Source organism: Polyodon spathula, chromosome 12 (genome assembly GCF_017654505.1).
Source record: "Polyodon spathula isolate WHYD16114869_AA chromosome 12, ASM1765450v1, whole genome shotgun sequence".
Classification (NCBI taxonomy): Eukaryota; Metazoa; Chordata; class Actinopteri; order Acipenseriformes; family Polyodontidae; genus Polyodon; species Polyodon spathula.
This window is the reverse complement of record NC_054545.1, coordinates 7,386,498-7,403,898: the sequence shown is the minus strand read 5'-3', so window position 1 is coordinate 7,403,898 and position 17,401 is coordinate 7,386,498. Positions and strand designations below refer to the sequence as shown.

The window sequence follows — 17,401 nt, the reverse complement described above, 5'->3', positions numbered from 1 at the left end:
GTTTATTTTCTTTTCTTTACAGTAATGACATCAGTAAGTGTACACTAGGATTTTTAGCATAGTTGCCCATGAAGAACTGCAGGTTGCATATATATTATACAGTCACATTAGGTCTGTAAGCATGAAACCTTCAGCAAATGATATAGTTATGACTCAATCAACCAGGTGAACATTAGGCAGCCCTGCTTAATGGGGTATAACAAGGGCATTGGAATTTGTCTCACATCCAAAGGTTCATGCATGCAAGAGTGTACTGTTCTACAGCAGAATGCACTCTCTGCAAAGCAACAGCTTGTTAATTTTCAAAGCAGAATGTAACCGCAGCATTGTCTGCTCTGCATTGTACATGGGGTGGAGCTGCCGGAAAGATTGGCACTTGATTATAAAGTCATATGGCATTCTTCAGATGGTAAGGTCTTTTGAGGGATTACAATGTGCTTTGAGCTATTAAACAAGCGTGCCAATGTGGGTTAGTTAAATAAGACAAATACATTAAAACAGATTTATTCAGGAAAAGATGCATGAGGTATTCACAGGTACATCTGTGTATACTACAGCATTTGAATATCAACAAATCTAAGCTCCATATTTATGTAAAGCATGAAAAAAGGCACCCCAACACCATCTAGGAAAAACATATTTACCAGTGATTTTGAAGCTTTTGCTAAAGTCTACTTATGATCTGTGATGCAAGTAAAAATGTAGATAAAATCGATGGCCTTAAATATTGTGGTCCATCATTCAGTGCCTCAACATGTAAAGTTATCTTAATCTGCTGCGGATGTGTTTCCAAAGCAGCCCTGGAAGGTGGCTTTGAGTATGTACAATAGATGTTTCGAGCTGGTAAGGAGATGAATGTAGATTTTAGATAACTCTGTTACTGTAATGTGAAACATTGTTTCTCAATAACTCAGTGTGCTCTGAAGCAACACTCCATTAATTATCAAGTTTGCAACAGCAGCATGCAGTTCACTCGGTATGGAGCAGATCTGATATAATCAACCCCTTATTTGAAAAAGTTGCACAGCAATACAGGGTCTTTTGCATCAAGCTGTTTCATAAGTTCTGGTGAAGTGACTTTGCTGCGGCAATGTGGAAATGAATAAAATATTGAAAGACATTTAAATATCTTAAATGACATACTGTAAGAAAGATTTTAATAATTGGTCAATGAAATGAAAAGGCCTTGAGTAATGTCTTCTTATAAAGAGCCCAGCACTTAAATATTTTATTTAAACAGGCTCTAAAGAGCTAAGGAACAGAAAACCTGTTATCACTTGTTTTTAAGATTATAAAGGGAAGCAGTGCACATTCTATGTTATCTCCAAAGTGACTAGAAACAGTGTGGATCAAAATTAATGAAACAAGTTGAAATTATTTTGAGAAACCCTGCATTACATAAGATAATAGAGTCTTCAAATATTTTAATTTTATGAATTTTATGACATTTTATGTTTGTGTGGTTGCAATGCCATCTGTGGGAGCAGTAACCATGCAAAAATAAATAAATAAATACATAAATAAATAATTATGTTATATAGTAGTATGGGCAGTGCTTTAGAGTGGTGCTAATTAGAAACAAAAATTAATCAAGTCATTATCTTTTGAAAAAACAAGCCCTTGTAAAGATCTTAACACCAGTTTTTTTTTAACCCTCATAAACAATAACTTGAAACTGATCCTTCTGGGTTTTTTTTGGCTGTTGGTAACCTAACCCTTCCTAGATATGTACTTCTCATATTAATTTGACTATTTTGTAGCATCACGCATGGACTATTCATACAATTTATTCAAATCCTGTTCTAGTATCTACAGTATTAGTCATGAAAGGAGGGTTTTGCAAAATGATGCACACTGTGTGGGAAGCATCTGAACATGATATTAAAAAAAAAAAAAAAAAAGTTTACTGAACGCCTTTGTTCCAGAGGCAGTTTGTATGCTGTCACTGCCACAAGATTTGCATAATTCACTCATGACGTTACTTGGTGCGTGAGAAGAAACTGATGTAATTTTTTTTCTGTCGGTATTTGGTTGTCCAAAAGGTCTGATTATAAGTAAAGGGACAGCAAGTCATATTTGAATCCCACAATGGCAATCACATCATTTTACATAATGTTAAAAGCAGGCCGTAAACAGTAAACAAGAACAAAAAATGGAAAAAAGAAAGAAAACTGCTGTTTAGCATGTGTAAATAAATAAATGCCAAAATAATATTTATTGTACAGTACTTATTGTCATCATCATACATCTTGACCCAACAATTAACTGCATTGGTCATTGGTGTTCCACATTGGTGAAGCCAAGGGTTAAAATGACACACTGTGATAAACTAATGTACTAATATTTGTACGACACATAGTTGGCAGTGATGGTGTAACTGCAAATAAAATGGTACTGTAACTAAACCCTGTACCTCTTCCCATTAATAAGCAAGAAACAAAACACAAAGCTGGAAAATTGCTATAATACCACCCCCATCCCCGTATGCATAATTAAGAGTGTTTTATAAAACAAATGAGTGGTGTTTAAGTACCACTGAAACTGCTCATGAAATATGATAGTCCAAACCAAGATCCTTGCCATGTAGGACAGTGTATGATTCATGTCTAATTTCTTCTGTTTAACCCTTTGCAGTCCTATGTTGGACCAGGTTCGACAATACAATTTTCCATTTCCAGTCCGACATCATGAAAAAGACGTCAAGCACAGGTCTCTAGTCGTTTTTCCTCTGGAAAAAGCCGAGGAAATCTTTCAATGGCCGAGTGAGGCCGATAGGAGCCGAGAGAAGCCAAAACATATCTGAGCAATACAGATAGCCCCCCTGCACCACATTGATAACACGGACACTGCTTCTGCATCCAGAGCTCAAGGAATATCACAGGCATTTGCAGAGCTTTTTGAGTTGTTATAGTAATAAAATAATGACTTGGATCACATTATTGAGGAGTTTGGTGATAAAACGAGTGATCAGGAGAGGATTTATCAGAATGTACGACTATGAAGAGGTATGAGAAAAATACAGCGAACAAAAGGTGGGGCTTGGCTGGAGATACAGTACTGAGTATCTTTTGCTATGCAGTGCTTTTTAAACCTGTTTTACTGTGGAAAAAAAAAATATTTTAAACAGCACATGTAAAATAAACAGCAAGTATGAAAATAAATTGGACCTGACGTGCCTGACAAGCGCTGAATAAATGGACCGCTAAGGGTTATGGAGCAATATGTATAGTAATGTAACTAGTCATGTGGATGATTATTTTCTGAAGCAAAATGACTATGTGCCTGTTTTTCTTTTCTTCATAATGAAGAGTACAAAATGAAACCTTTAAGAACACAAGAATCATATACCCCGTTAACACAGATGACTTATGATGGCTCAGAACCGGCACTGATGCGGCATTTTGGTCTGTGTGAATTGCTTATACTGTCACATAGCCGTCATATTTTATGGCGTCTCTGAACCTCCTCATGATGCAATGATTTATGGGCATATCGCCGTTGCCATGCAAACAATCTGTTGACTGACAGGTTTGAAAGTTGTACTCGCATGATCCCTTTGGCTGTGTAATTTCGTGCTGTGTGAATGGGTATTTTAAAGAATTGTTGAAATGTCTGATACCACTTTCACATACAAATGCCGCTACTGAGCCATCTCAGAGACGTAAAAAATTCTTTAAATTACTCATTCACACAGCACGAAATTATGCAATCTATGCCGGTATAACACTGTCATATCCCGATATGTTAAGAGTACAGCATTATATTATTTTATTTCAACAACTCTGTTTAGGAGTGCTATTCTATTAAAATGACTTTCAACATAAAAAAAGTAATTTGGAAAAGTACATTTCGATGCACAAAACTAGCTGAGGCCCATCAGTCTTGAAGAGACACTGTAGGTAATGCCAGTGTAATGCCATACAATTACGTCATAGATTTGTAAAACGGCAGAATTCTAGAATATTACAAATACAATATAGTAGATGGCTAATGTTTTGGAATTTTAAAATATGAGAAAGAAAAAAGGTCACCATGTTCTACAAGCAAGCAAATAAAAACGTCTTGATGTATTATATAAACAGCATTAGCTTTGGAAGTTCAATATTTAAAGTGTAACATCTGAAGGAGCACATAATACCTTTCGCTTAGTTGGAATACATCAATGTTCAATTATGCATACAATGCTCTGAAGCTCAAATATTGAACAAATGGTAATGAAGTGTGTAACTATTATGCTGAAGAGTCTGAAGACAACTTAAGAACAGTGTACTAGATTTCTAAAAGCTAGAGGTACTTTAAAGAATCATGGCTTCAGGAGCACTGCTCTTCTTACAAATAAAACCTGCTGATTTAACATTAATACAAGCACCTGGATATTTTCACTTCTAACAGTACCTATCACAGCAAGAAACATTGTTTCAGTGAAGAATCCTCCAGTATGCAGGTGCCTATTTCATAGACACAGCAAAATTATAATTTTGTTCAATATGTTTTGCTAAATTAGATGCTGCTTTAATATAGTATTCCAAAATAATTAGCATACTGCAGGTGTGCCAGTTCAGATATCTCTCCATCTAATTAGTAGTCTACACAAGTATCATAAACAACTGACATGTATTCAACAAACTTCACATGTTAGAGAGTCTTCATTTGTAAGACTGATGCAGTAGATGACGTCAATCCTATTTCCCACCAGTGGGAGTTTGGGAAATGTTCAGCAGTGTCTGCTTGCAGCACTCTAACTCATCTCAACTACTGCACTATGTTTTACTTCTTGACTTTTCTGTTTAGGCAATAATTATAGAAGATGCACTGAGATGCTGCTTGTAGTTATACATTGTCCTTCTTGAATAAATGTGTATCATATATCTGGGGGTATATGGAGGCTGTCTGTCTGTCTGGAAATATCTTACAGCGACTGTTTTGATGTTGTCCATAGTGATTGTAAAGAGCTTGTAAAAAAAATGGGGTCGGTGTTCAAAAAGGTAGTCTTACAAGCACATTGGAGGCAGTAAGAAAACAAAACAAAAAAGAAACTAAACATTGAGGCAACTCAACTTTGTAAGAAACAACTATGTACAGAAAGCTAATTGAAAATCGTCTGTAATGTTGTTGTTTTTTTATTATTTTGTAATTGTATTTTTTTATTTTTTATTTTTGCAAAAGCACTTCCTGTCATATAATGCCAAATTGTAAACTTACAGGATTCTGAGATCCCTTAACTTTGTTCATTTATTCTCATTTCGTTACAGAGCTGGATCATTTAAACACTGTGATTCATGTTGTTGGAGCTATCTGTCCTGGGGATATAGGCTTAAACTTTTCTTTGATCCGCATTTAATTCATCAAGGTGCTCAGAGGTGTAACTGGCTTCCGTGAGAAAGTAATTATTCTGGATGTAATAGAGGATAGATTGTAGCTCTAGTAAAGGCAGAACTGTAGGACCTCCCCTGAGAGTGGCTGGTGCTAGTGTGAATTGGTTTCAAACAAGCAGGTCTGTTGTTATTAGATTAATCTGCATGATTAGGCAGTATTAACTTCCAACTTCACAATGGGGACAGTGTGACTTCACAACTAATATGATTACACAATTCTTACAAGGCTACCTACTTACCGTATGCCATAAAAATATTGAAGACAGGAAAGCTAAGGTTGTATTAATCAAACGCATTGACTGGATAAGGATCTCCAAAAGCTTGTTTTTGGACAAAAATATCTAAGCACTGATTGATTCCTACAATTTAGACACTTGATAACCATGTGCCCTCCATCCAACAGATGCTGTGCTGTCATTTTATTTTCAGCTGTGCTAAGTACAATATTTGACCTCTAAGCAGAATCTACTTTAAACCTGTCAATATCAGTGTCCCCTGTCAATACCAGTGTCCCCTGCTCTCTGCGTAATACCAGTCATTGCTAAAGGGACTGTGAATGTGAAAAATAAGAAACTCAACATGGCGAGTTTCATAACGTGAAATATAACTCAACAGACCTGAAGCTACAAAACCTAATGAAATACAATGTAATGTAATGCACTTGTAGTGAAATGAATGACAACTCCACTGAGATAGTAAGAAATACTGAAATGCACCATATACACCCCCCCCCCCCCCCAAAAAAAAAGAAAGAGTAACAAGAAAATGGCAGTAACATTAATATTTCATGATAGTCAACAAAATACCAGTTGCACTGGATTAATGTGAATTGGGGATTTAAATCATGCTTATAATTAAAACGTAATTATCATAATAAGCATAATCATAATTTTAGTTTCTATATGGATTGAAAGGGATTAGATCTAGAACATGCCTGTTATCTATAAATAACAGCATGGTTTTGTGGAAGTTCAACAATAACAAATAACACATCCTAAATAGACCGAAAGGTGTTAACACATTTCTTTTTGGAAAAGAAAAGAAAATTAGGATAGAATACAGTAGGTAAGTTCTCACATATCTTCAAACAGGCTTGGCAAAGGATACAGTATTCTGCAAGGTGCATGAAAGAGAGATGCCAACACTTGAGATAAAACGCTGTTGTGAACACACAGAAAACTATACGGCAGTAGTTCAAGCAATCTAAAAGAACATCAGCCACAGGACAAGCTGGTATAACTCGACATTACTTCCAATGAGAAATCTCATTAGAGATATTCGCTGTTAAAAATTGCTTATTAATTTCCAAATAACTTGTGTAAAACCAGGCTACCCTACATCATTTCGCATTTAGAAAGAATGCATATTACATAGGGTTGAATGATGATTTGCAAGTTCCACTTAGATTGTAGCAACCCCAACAAAAAATATTTCTATTTTTCAGAATTAGTGAAAAGATTAAAGGAAATAAATAACCTTCACGGGTAAGGTATTTGGCAGGACATGCCCTGAATACTATCCAGCATTACTATTCCCCACTCTCCAGACTCATCTTGAATTAGTTGAGATTAGGCCTGACGCTGTCACTTTGCCGTGGTAGACCTGGCTGTGTAATCTTTTTGCTGCCCAACGATGGGTCAAACTCATTTGAGGTGGTGTCAGTTTTGCTAGGGAATGAGTGGTGATCTAATTTATTGTAGAAGAATTAATTTATTCATCCAGTATCAGCAATTATCTGGCTGTACCTACTTGAAAGGAATTGTTCAGTACCATAGTTTTCAGAAAATAAGGTGCAACCTTTTACAAAAGTCTCTCTCACTGCTGTGCATTATACACTGGTTGCACATTATAAACGAGGTGCACAGTATTCTATACTATGTTCTATTTAATGGGGTAATATAAAAGGGGTGTGTATGATACAAGGAATGTTACCCAAGACAGCTCAGCTCAGTCATGCACACTATACACAGAAGGGGGCTGTCTGTTATTGTAAATCTGTATATACATGTTCAGAGCAATCCAACAATGTATTAAAAATGATAACTAGAAACAAAGAAAGATACAAACAAGAAAACCTACACACACAGGTGCTGTTGGGCCCTACAGTATTTTGAATGCCAATACACACTAAACTGGGATGTTGCTCTATAGTTTATTCTCTATGCATTTCATTCTTTAGTACTGAATGGAAATGTATTGATGTTTCTATTCATTCACTGCTATCGGCTCACTACACTTGTTAATGCTGCAAAGCAAAGCTAATTATTTTGTTTATAAATTTAAGAAGACATCTCTTTTTAAGACCCATTCTCAAGCAGCATTGATTAAACTTTAAAATGCATGCTTGTTTTAAATCTATTAATAACAACACGCAAAACTTAAAATTAAAATATTTCTCTATCAGACCTCCTGAATTCAACATTGTTTAAACCAAGGCCTCGCATTGAAATTTTGAAATACTTCATTTTAGGCTCAAGAAAAATGAATTGGGGTGGGGAAAAAAGGAAGGGTATCTCTGCGCTAGATATTTTTGTCTTTTCTACAACATTTGCAGAGAACTAGAAATGACCTGTGCTGTTATCTTCATTTATCTTCATAACTATCATATACTTTTCATGGCTTTGTTCACCAGAGCATAGAACCTTTTTATCTCAACACTGACAATACCTAAACCAGCTTATTAACAGAGAGCCAAAGCATTTGAAACACGAGGCCATTCCCTAGGCTTTAAATCACAGCAGGTTTAAAGCTCCTTTTTATGAAACACATTAAACCAGCCTTACTGCCAAAACACTTTGATGTTGGCTATACAGCAGACATTTTGGGGAACAAAATAGGCAGGGAACACGTAAATCAGTTCAACAGTTACATGCCTACCGTCTCAGAACAATATAAATGGATGATTAATTACTTTGCAATTATCAGTATATACCGGTATTTTAAAATAACCAACAGCCACTATTTTAACATCATATTATGGAAATACTACTCCTATTTGTAGCCTTGTTTTTCCATGTTAGGTCCAGTAAAAGTAAGTATGGAAAGTGTCATTTTTCAATATGTTGAAGTGACTGAATTGAAATACCTAAATAGTTACAAATGCAACTTTTCTATAATGCACAGTTCATGACCATGTACTGCCACGTCAAATTAGGTCTAAAACAAATCCATATGTGAGCATTAACCAAATGTCAACATACATTAATGTAAAGCATAGTTACAATGATTAACACATCCAACACATTACAAGGCATAGACCAGAAAAAAAGGAGGAGCAACTGAGTTAAAGTATTAAGATCCATATGTATGTGCATCTAAAGATGTTCTTCACAAATCTTAAAACAGCAAAACATAAAGGCGTAATATATATGTGCACTGCATTAGAATGGGGTTTTCATTGTATTGCAATGCAGTACAATCTCCAAACAAGGCTCATTATGGTTGCCTACATTCTTTTACAGTATATCAGTCATTTATTTTCAGATGGAGTAACACAGAGCTATTCTCACAGAATAAATGAATGCAGATTTTAAATCTATACCAGTCTTTAAAGTTAAATACTATCAACATAATACTGACATAAGCTAAATGCCTTCAGTTTTTATCTCTTTGCATACATTACCATGGACAACAATACCAATATTAACCACTTGGTATTTCCTGTAAAAGAGCTCATTTTGGTTGCAAAAATATCTGTCACTCATCTCAGCTTAATTTTTTTTTTTTTTTTTTTTGTCAGCACCATGAACACACAATTACTTAATGGCAGTATGTTACTTAATTTCATGTATTTTTTTTTTTTTTTTTGAAAACTTAATCAAGCTTTTTGAACAACTAAGCTCTGAAGTACTCATAAAAAAAGATTGAATGAAGACAGCGGTTGAAGACGTAATGGTAGGCTTGTGGTAAAGGATTGGAATTACTAAATCTATAATGATGAAGTGCCTAAGATGAATTGAACATCCTCTCTAATGGCTAAACTACACAAGTGCAATAAAATTTCACAAGTTCAATAAAATAATGGAGTGTGCTTGTTAACCTATTCCCTCACACCATTCAGTTTTCTTCAATGATAAGCTTATACTTTCATTTAATTAGCTTTTACTTTGAGTACAAATTAATGTTTCAGTCGAGTTACAGCAAACTTATTGAATATGGATTTTTTGAAACCTGTAAAGCAGGATAGTATGAAAGTCAGTTTGTTGCCACAAAATTGCCATAATAAATTCCAATTTTAATCTCACATTTTAGCAAGATGTATTCCTGATATTTTGTTTTAGATAATATTTGGAGTATTATCAGAGGTAAATACACACAGTAACATTGCACTAAACAAATAGCCACATATATCATTATTGTGTGCATAACAATAGTTCCACATGTTTCCAAAGCTAAATACAAAACAAGCATGATATCCATATAGGACATGCAATTTAAACAAAGTGACATATTTATCTGTCAAGAAGGGTTCTATGCAATTCAACAAATAAGTTAATTTCAGTTAAACATTTTAAAGAATGGGAATTATGTATTGTACAATTTTCTAGATGCTAGATAAAAATGGCAAAAATGGCATTGCTTTATTCATTCTAGCTTAAATTATCTTGAAAAAAGGGATTTGGTTCTTTGATTAAAAGGTAAGGTAATTTTGAGGCATAGTCAATACTGAGTAAATCTAAACAGCATGGGGTTTGCTGTTCTTAATTTGTTCTCTTATTTTTATTCATTGGTTTCTTTTTTTTGTGGTTAGATTATAAACATTAGGATATGTTCCAAATTCTTCCCAGCACCTGCAGGGTTAACAACACAACTATCCTTCTTAATACATAAAAGCATTTAAAATTTAGAAATGAATCATACATTCTCCAAGCTAATAAATATTTATTGAAAAAAAAGAAAAAATAAGAAAGCTCTTATTCTAATGAGCTATATAAGAATGCATCAAACAGTGGCAAAGCATGATCAAACTGCAGAATCCTACACTCAAATGTACTGGTAAGGCAGAAATAGTCTCAGTATTATCCAAGTTCTTGGCAGAATATATAATTAAAATATCGCTAGTGTAAGTGCAGCCTGTTGTGGCAGAATTTTAGTAAGATATGATTAGAGGTTACCAGTAATGCAAAGACAAAAGGTATAATGCCATTATAATGCCATTAAAATATATATACGAAAATAAAAAAATCTTATAATACATTCAATGTTTTTGGTAGAAAGGAAATAAAGGGAAAATATAGTATAACCAAGGATTAAAAAGCCTTAGTTCAACAAACTAAAAAGCCTTACACAGTTTTTTCAAAGATATGGGCAGTTATATACTGTATGAGCTGTGATTTTTTTATATATGTCTCCTCTTGGATTTCTGGTACTGTAATTATAATAAAGCTTCCCAAGACCATCTTAATCTTACAGCGTTAACCCTTGTAAAACTAGAACATATGCATAAAAATGAATAATCACAAGCCCTTCAACATCATGGAATATACATTTGCTTCAAAATGTTTATAGCCATTCTATACTGCTGTAGCACTGATAGAATTAAATGTAAACCTATTATACCTAATAATTGGTCTCGGGAGGAATCAAAGGCAATCTTTATCTCCAGTAATTGAACTACTAGTAATGATACTGTTAAAGATAAGGATATTGCATTCTCACAATATCCATTCCATGTTTGAACCAATTCCCATCGCATTAGTGTGGAACAACACAAACAGCTTTCATATTCTAAAAAATGTAATAACCCCAATCAGTTAGTTCACCTCATGGCCTTGAAGAAGTCACTTTACAATTAGCTGATATTAGTGCTAGTGCTTTGCTCACTGTCTGACCCAAAATATCCTGCTGAAATGGTATGACAGTATGCTCTAAAATATCACAGTGACTGGCAGAAAGAAGCAGACAAACAAAATTGATAATTAATAAAAAAAAAAAAAAAACCCACCGTGGCCACCTCGGAGGGAGGCAGGGGAGCGATAAATTGCGACTGGCACAGAGTGATGCTTGCTGCCATGAAAGTGATGTTCATGATGCAAATATGGAGAGGAGGAAGAAGCAGAAGTAGGGGAAGCTGAGTCCGTAGAACTCCACGCTGAGCCGACAATACATCCCAAAGTCAGCGACCAGATCCAGGATGTCCAACTACAGCAGAACGGGTGGCTTTTATTCCAAAAGCCAGTTGGCACAATGCTGCTCAGGTGCATGATCAAACCCCAGTAAACCTACAGACACTCAGCTCAGTAATTTCCAACTGAGAGACAAGGTTCATGATGGTGAAAAACCCATAGTAGCTCGTCCACCCCTTTGCAACCAGAACCTGACCAATGTCGTCCGAGTTATTATCTCCACAACCAAGATTTTGTTTTCTCTTAAGCGAATAAGGAGTCTGGCTCTTTGATGTGGCACCCCAGAGTGTAAGTATTACAGCTGCACATGCCAAAACCACAGGCTCGTTATCACTCACAAGCTCTGATGAGATGAGAGTTACTCAGCTGTAAGAGGATTGTGACCTAAAATGTTATTCATGCTCCTGCCGAGACCAACCTGTTCTCCCCAACAACATCAAAAAAATAAATAAAAGCCCAGAGAAGTCCCTACACTTTGGTTGTTGCTCTCCCCAAGTGTTGCAATGCAGAGTAAATGATTCTGCCTTTTTCTTTCCAGAGATCTAAGCAGCGATCAGCCTGGCTCATTAACCCTGCAAACTCTGGATTGTCATTGTCTCTGTAATGCTCCACAAGAACCACAAGGCACCAAAAGCTCAACAAACAGAGAGGTTGGAACTCTGAAGCCCAGGTGAAACTAAGTAAAGGGGATGGGAAGCTACCAAAATCACAAATGGGCCAGTCTATGCAAATGTGCATAGTCTGGAGAGCAAATCAGTGAGGCTGAAATGCACTGCAGAGGGACAGGCTGCTTTTATTCAAGGGGAGGGGAAAAAGGCAGGACTAAAAGCTTTGACTCTCTTTCCAGGCAGCCAGTTCATGCTTTGACAATAAAAAATTTTATACTTACAGTATCCTGGCAGTGGTAAAATAGAATTGACAAGGGAATATTTTAATAGAAAATCTTTTCATCCTTCCTGCTTTGTGAGCTACTTGTTCTTCAAAATCCAATTAGAAAAAAACAAAGCATGCTGTATACATTTTGGAATTTTAAAAACAATTTGAAATCTTAAAATAAAAACCTTGAACTCTGAAATGTTTAAAGTACATAAATTAACAAAAAAAAATAGGTAAATGGGTTTCAGATGAAAGATACTGATTATTATTTCTATATGATGTTATTTCTTTAGTGTTATTTCTTTTGAAAACAGATCCCAATATTTTTTAAAACCATTTACAGAATAGCCTGCAGGTTCCCGCAAGGTATTCTCTGAAATATCAACATCAGTATGTGAGCCTCCATTGTCACTCAATGATTACAGGTGAAACGAAACACTGGTGCAAGTACAGTATGTCTGTTTAGATTCCCAACAATGTACTTTTCAAGTATGTTTGTTGATGTTACTTATAACTGCAGACTCAGCGTTACAGACAGGGAGAATATTATCATCATGGAATGAGACTTTAATATATCCAATACATTCTCTCTAAGGGCTAAGATTTTCCATTTATAACCACAGTTTGCCCATAATTTCAAAATGAAAGCAAACCAAATGGTAGAAAGTGTCTTTATTTCAGGCACCTGTTTACTTGGAACACTTCACTTAGGCTTAATTGTTTTACTTGTAAATTAATGAAACCTAGAGACCAATTTCTGTAAATCCCAAGAGTGGCTCTTACAGAGCACTATTATCAACAGTTTTATCAAATTATCAAACAGTTTTTTTTTTTTTTAAGCCAGTCCTTTTTGTTCTACTGATTTAATTTAGTTAATTAAATAAATCAATATAAACCACACATTTTTTCATTGTCAAGCCTACATGTATTATGTCATACCATTGATATTTTATGAGTATATTTCTTTTTAAAAAAAGTACATGATTAATTTTACTATTGTTCAGAGTATTTAGAAACATTTAAAATGACTATGCAAGATAACATCACCCTTATATTTTCCCCAAGTAATTAAAATAGGTGCAACGAACAAAGCTAGTTGATAAACTCATGATTGAACGGTTAATTACAAGTGCAAGGCAGATTTACTGAGTCTGAACAGGGAATAGGAGTCTAAGAAGTGAGGTGGATATTACATTTCCCCTTTAAACCAGTGTGGCTGCTGGGCCCTGCTTCTCTAAATCAAACAGTGCACACGCACAACGCTTCAAAGAAGATCATGTCTTGATCTCAGGCACCAAAGGCCCTAACGCTAACTGTCCATCTGTCACTGTGCCTCAGAAGCAATTGCAAACTTATCACGGTGCCATAATGCACTGCAAAGCCATTGGAAAACAACCATTTCCACTACAATACGGTACTTAGTTAAACAGAATAAAAAAGCCAGACTGTAGGAGTTCTAAATTATGTTATTGGTGAATTCTTGTAATACCTTGAACAGCAGTTGGATTATCTTTTGTGAGTCTCTCACTGATGCTTTATTGCATTAAAATAATAATAATAATAATAATAATAATAATAATAATAATAATAATAATAATAATAATAATAATAATAATGACAGAACTGTGGCTACAGTAGGAGGGATTGAGACCTCAATAAAAATTTGAAATAAAAAATAACAATGGTACTAAATGGTTATGTGTTATGCATCTCAGCATTTTATTTCTATCAGGTTTGTCTTGGTATTACATAGCCCCAGACGACAGTCTTCACTATATGCTCATAGAATTCAATATGTCCAGAAGCAACGTCCTTTAACTATATGCTGCACATTCTTAATGGTTTTGGCAATGCCTATTTTTATAGCCACTGTTTGCATGATCAATGAACCAAGTCAACTAACTAAATACAAAACAATGTGTTTCTTGACATAGCCATAGATGTTTCCTAAACAAGAGGTTTAGGAATTGTAATTTTAAAAAGAAGAGTTTATTCTAATATTGCTTACAAAAAGAGTTCTCAAACTGGGCGATTGAGAACTATACAGTGTACTAATCAGACTGACAGGGGAGACATTGATATGTACTGGCTTGTAGAGTTGTGTTAAATTCTAATAAAAACAGCAGCAATGGCTTTTTTGCAGAGAAAGCAGACTTCACATTGACACAGGTGCAGACTATTTAACCACTCATAACACTATCAGTTATACAATAAAGTTCACTTCATGTTCTACATGTATTAAGACCCCACCTGAATCTCGCACTCTCTTTTTATACAGCAACTTAGGTCAGATGGGGTCATTATTACCTGATACATAATAATAAATTAAACCACTGTGAAAAAAAACTTTCCTAGTTTCCTGATTACAAATCCATACCATGTGTTGCTAATTGCAATTTCATTACTGTGAAAACGCACAAGCAATATTTTAACAATAAATAAGATAACGTGTATTGTTATGTTGCTGCCACTGATAGATGCCTGGTGAGTCTTTGAAAATACCAGCACACTCATATCACAGTTCAATATAGATTATACAACAATGGCAGCAATGATACACATACAAATCTAGTCAATGTTAGAAAGTGCTAGCTGCGCAACTGGAGAGAAAATCAATAACCCAAATAATGAACAAACCTTTAGAAGCGATTACTTCACCAGAATGGGTGGTCTGTTTCTCCGTGCAGCAGCCAAAAAGCAGCTGGACATAAAAGGAGAAAATGTATCTTTCTTTTAAATGATTTCTATTCTCTCTCCTGTACTACACACCAACTATTTTCTAATTTCAAGGCTACTCTATACAAATTCTATTGACTGACCTTAAATGCTGGCTAGGATAAACTAAAGTTATAATTATGGATCTGTAAACACCATTAGAAAACACTAGAAAGCAAATATTTATTTTCTTTACTCACAAACTTTCTTTACTTGTGGTATGATATGTTTTCCCGTAAGTCTAAGCTCATGAAAATTGATTGGAGCCTGAAGAAATCCAAACATTGCTTAGTGTTGTTGTTCTGTGGATAATATGTTCTAGACACAGGTAGTACATTTTTCAACCTGACAATGAGGATTTTATTTAATTTCTACATTATGTAGATCTGTAAAAATGTAATAAGAATTCTGCCTCCTAGCAAGGATGAAATAATATATTTTATTCAGGGAAATGTCATAACGTTTCTATTGTTATCACTAGGCTTTTTGACAGTATACAATTCTACAATGTATCATACATTTTATTAATACTTTACTGTTTGAGAAAGACTCCCTTTTCCTACAAACCACTGCAGCTACCTAAACATCTCTCTATTATGTTTGAAGATTACTTATTACCCCCCGCTAGGGATGAACCCCCCTGTGAAGTATATGTACTGGTGTCCAAACACATGTGTGTTTGTTTTGTTTTGAATTAGAATTCAAAAGATCAATTAACAGGCTGTAATTTTTGTTGAAGAACCATGTTCTCACATGTCAACTGTAAAAGCAGGAGAAATGTAATTTGAATGTTCCTGGAGGAGAAGAATGTCTACTTTTAACTTTCAGAATAAACACTACTATAAAAAAGCCCATAAAACAAGCAAACAATATGTATGAATGTGCTATGCCTCTGTGCTTCTATTATAAGGCAGTAGGTTACTGCCTAACATCATTTTTACATTGCACTGAAACACTGTTGTCCAGCGTCCATCCACTTTTGACATAGTTGTTTAAAATCCAGCATTCACACCTTCATAAACAGCTGACCAAGACCCTCTATTGTACAAACATGTCAACAATCATTTAATACCAAACGGTGTACATATTCTCAAGGTGATTGCAGTGTCAATGTGCTTAATGCCCACCCCTATAAAAAGTGTCTTTAAATGGCATATAAATTATATAGCATTTTGAATATAACTTTGTATAAGAAATCTAACTATCCTACTTAATAATACATAGACAAGTAAAACCAAAATGGCCAACACTGATTAAAGTATAAATATGTTACATGTATGACTTATGAATGAAGGCTAATATTCCATCATATCCTGAATTAATTAGCTGAAAGACATACTCAAGAAACAAGGGCAGCTTTATATACAAAATAAATGATGGAGAGAAACTTTCCTCTTAATGTAGCCCATTAACTCTGGAATATGCTGACCTTAAATTAATTAAATACTAATGCAGCAAAAAAAGAACTGTGTTTGTATGCAGGAAGGAAAGGAGACTGCCATCATTGTCACGCCTCTATTGTTCATGCACTGTTATAAATCAAGCGGGCATCGGATAACCTGGTGAAGCCAAGCAATAACAAAAAGAGATCCCCAATGGAGTTCTCAGCTACTCAATAGACCATTTCTCACTTTGAAAAATAGGTAGATACTACTTACTAGAGCTCATCCTACAATCCCCCCTAGGCTAAAAGGACACAGCACACTTTTGGAAAAACATATGAGTTGGTCCTATGGTTGCAGTTCATGGACTTTTACAAAAGGATTACATTTATACAGTCCATTGAAAGCAACATGCAACATCTATAAATGTCTGCTTGAATCAAAACTAAGAAATAAAATCAAAATGTACAGTTTGCTTACTAGCAAAGTACAACTATGCTGTAACTACATTGTAGTTGGATTATTTATTACAGTACATGCATTTGACAGAATAGCAGTGTTGAATAAATGCTGGTATTGTATGTATTTCCATAACTTCTACACATATCATAAAGAATATAAACTGTTAAGTACAGTGCAACTAACCTTCCATTTACTCTAAAATTAATTAAAGGTAACACTCGTATAGCGGCTGTCCTGCATAGTAATACTTAAATCAATAGAATCTAAAAAAATAATAATAAGCCCAATGGGAATTTGGTCTTTTTAAAAACATTTTAATTTTAATTTATGGACCTGTTAACTCAGTCACGCAAACCCCAAGGGCCAGAGCAGTACAGTTATATGTGTACTATTTAACAACTAGCCAATCTTTTAAGTCAACATAGATAAACATTCCAGTTCCAAATACGTATATACATCCATAGCT

General features: G+C 34.8%; 1 protein-coding gene across 32 annotated transcripts in view; it reads right to left on the bottom strand.

Moving 5' to 3' along the window:
- The window catches only part of nrxn3a (neurexin 3a), a 290,916-nt gene that overhangs the window by 103,030 nt on the left and 170,485 nt on the right, over nucleotides 1-17,401 (bottom strand). For 2 of the 32 annotated variants that reach the window (XM_041266215.1, XM_041266216.1), the window contains exon 1: nucleotides 11,320-12,152. The exons of 28 other annotated variants lie outside the window; for them this stretch is intronic. In XM_041266215.1, coding sequence (XP_041122149.1) covers nucleotides 11,320-11,578 — 259 coding nt within the window. In that variant the 5' untranslated portion in view covers nucleotides 11,579-12,152. Of the gene's footprint in view, nucleotides 1-11,319; nucleotides 12,159-17,401 lie in introns of those variants that run through there. 2 more of the 32 variants (XM_041266225.1, XM_041266224.1) reach the window with 2 other exon arrangements.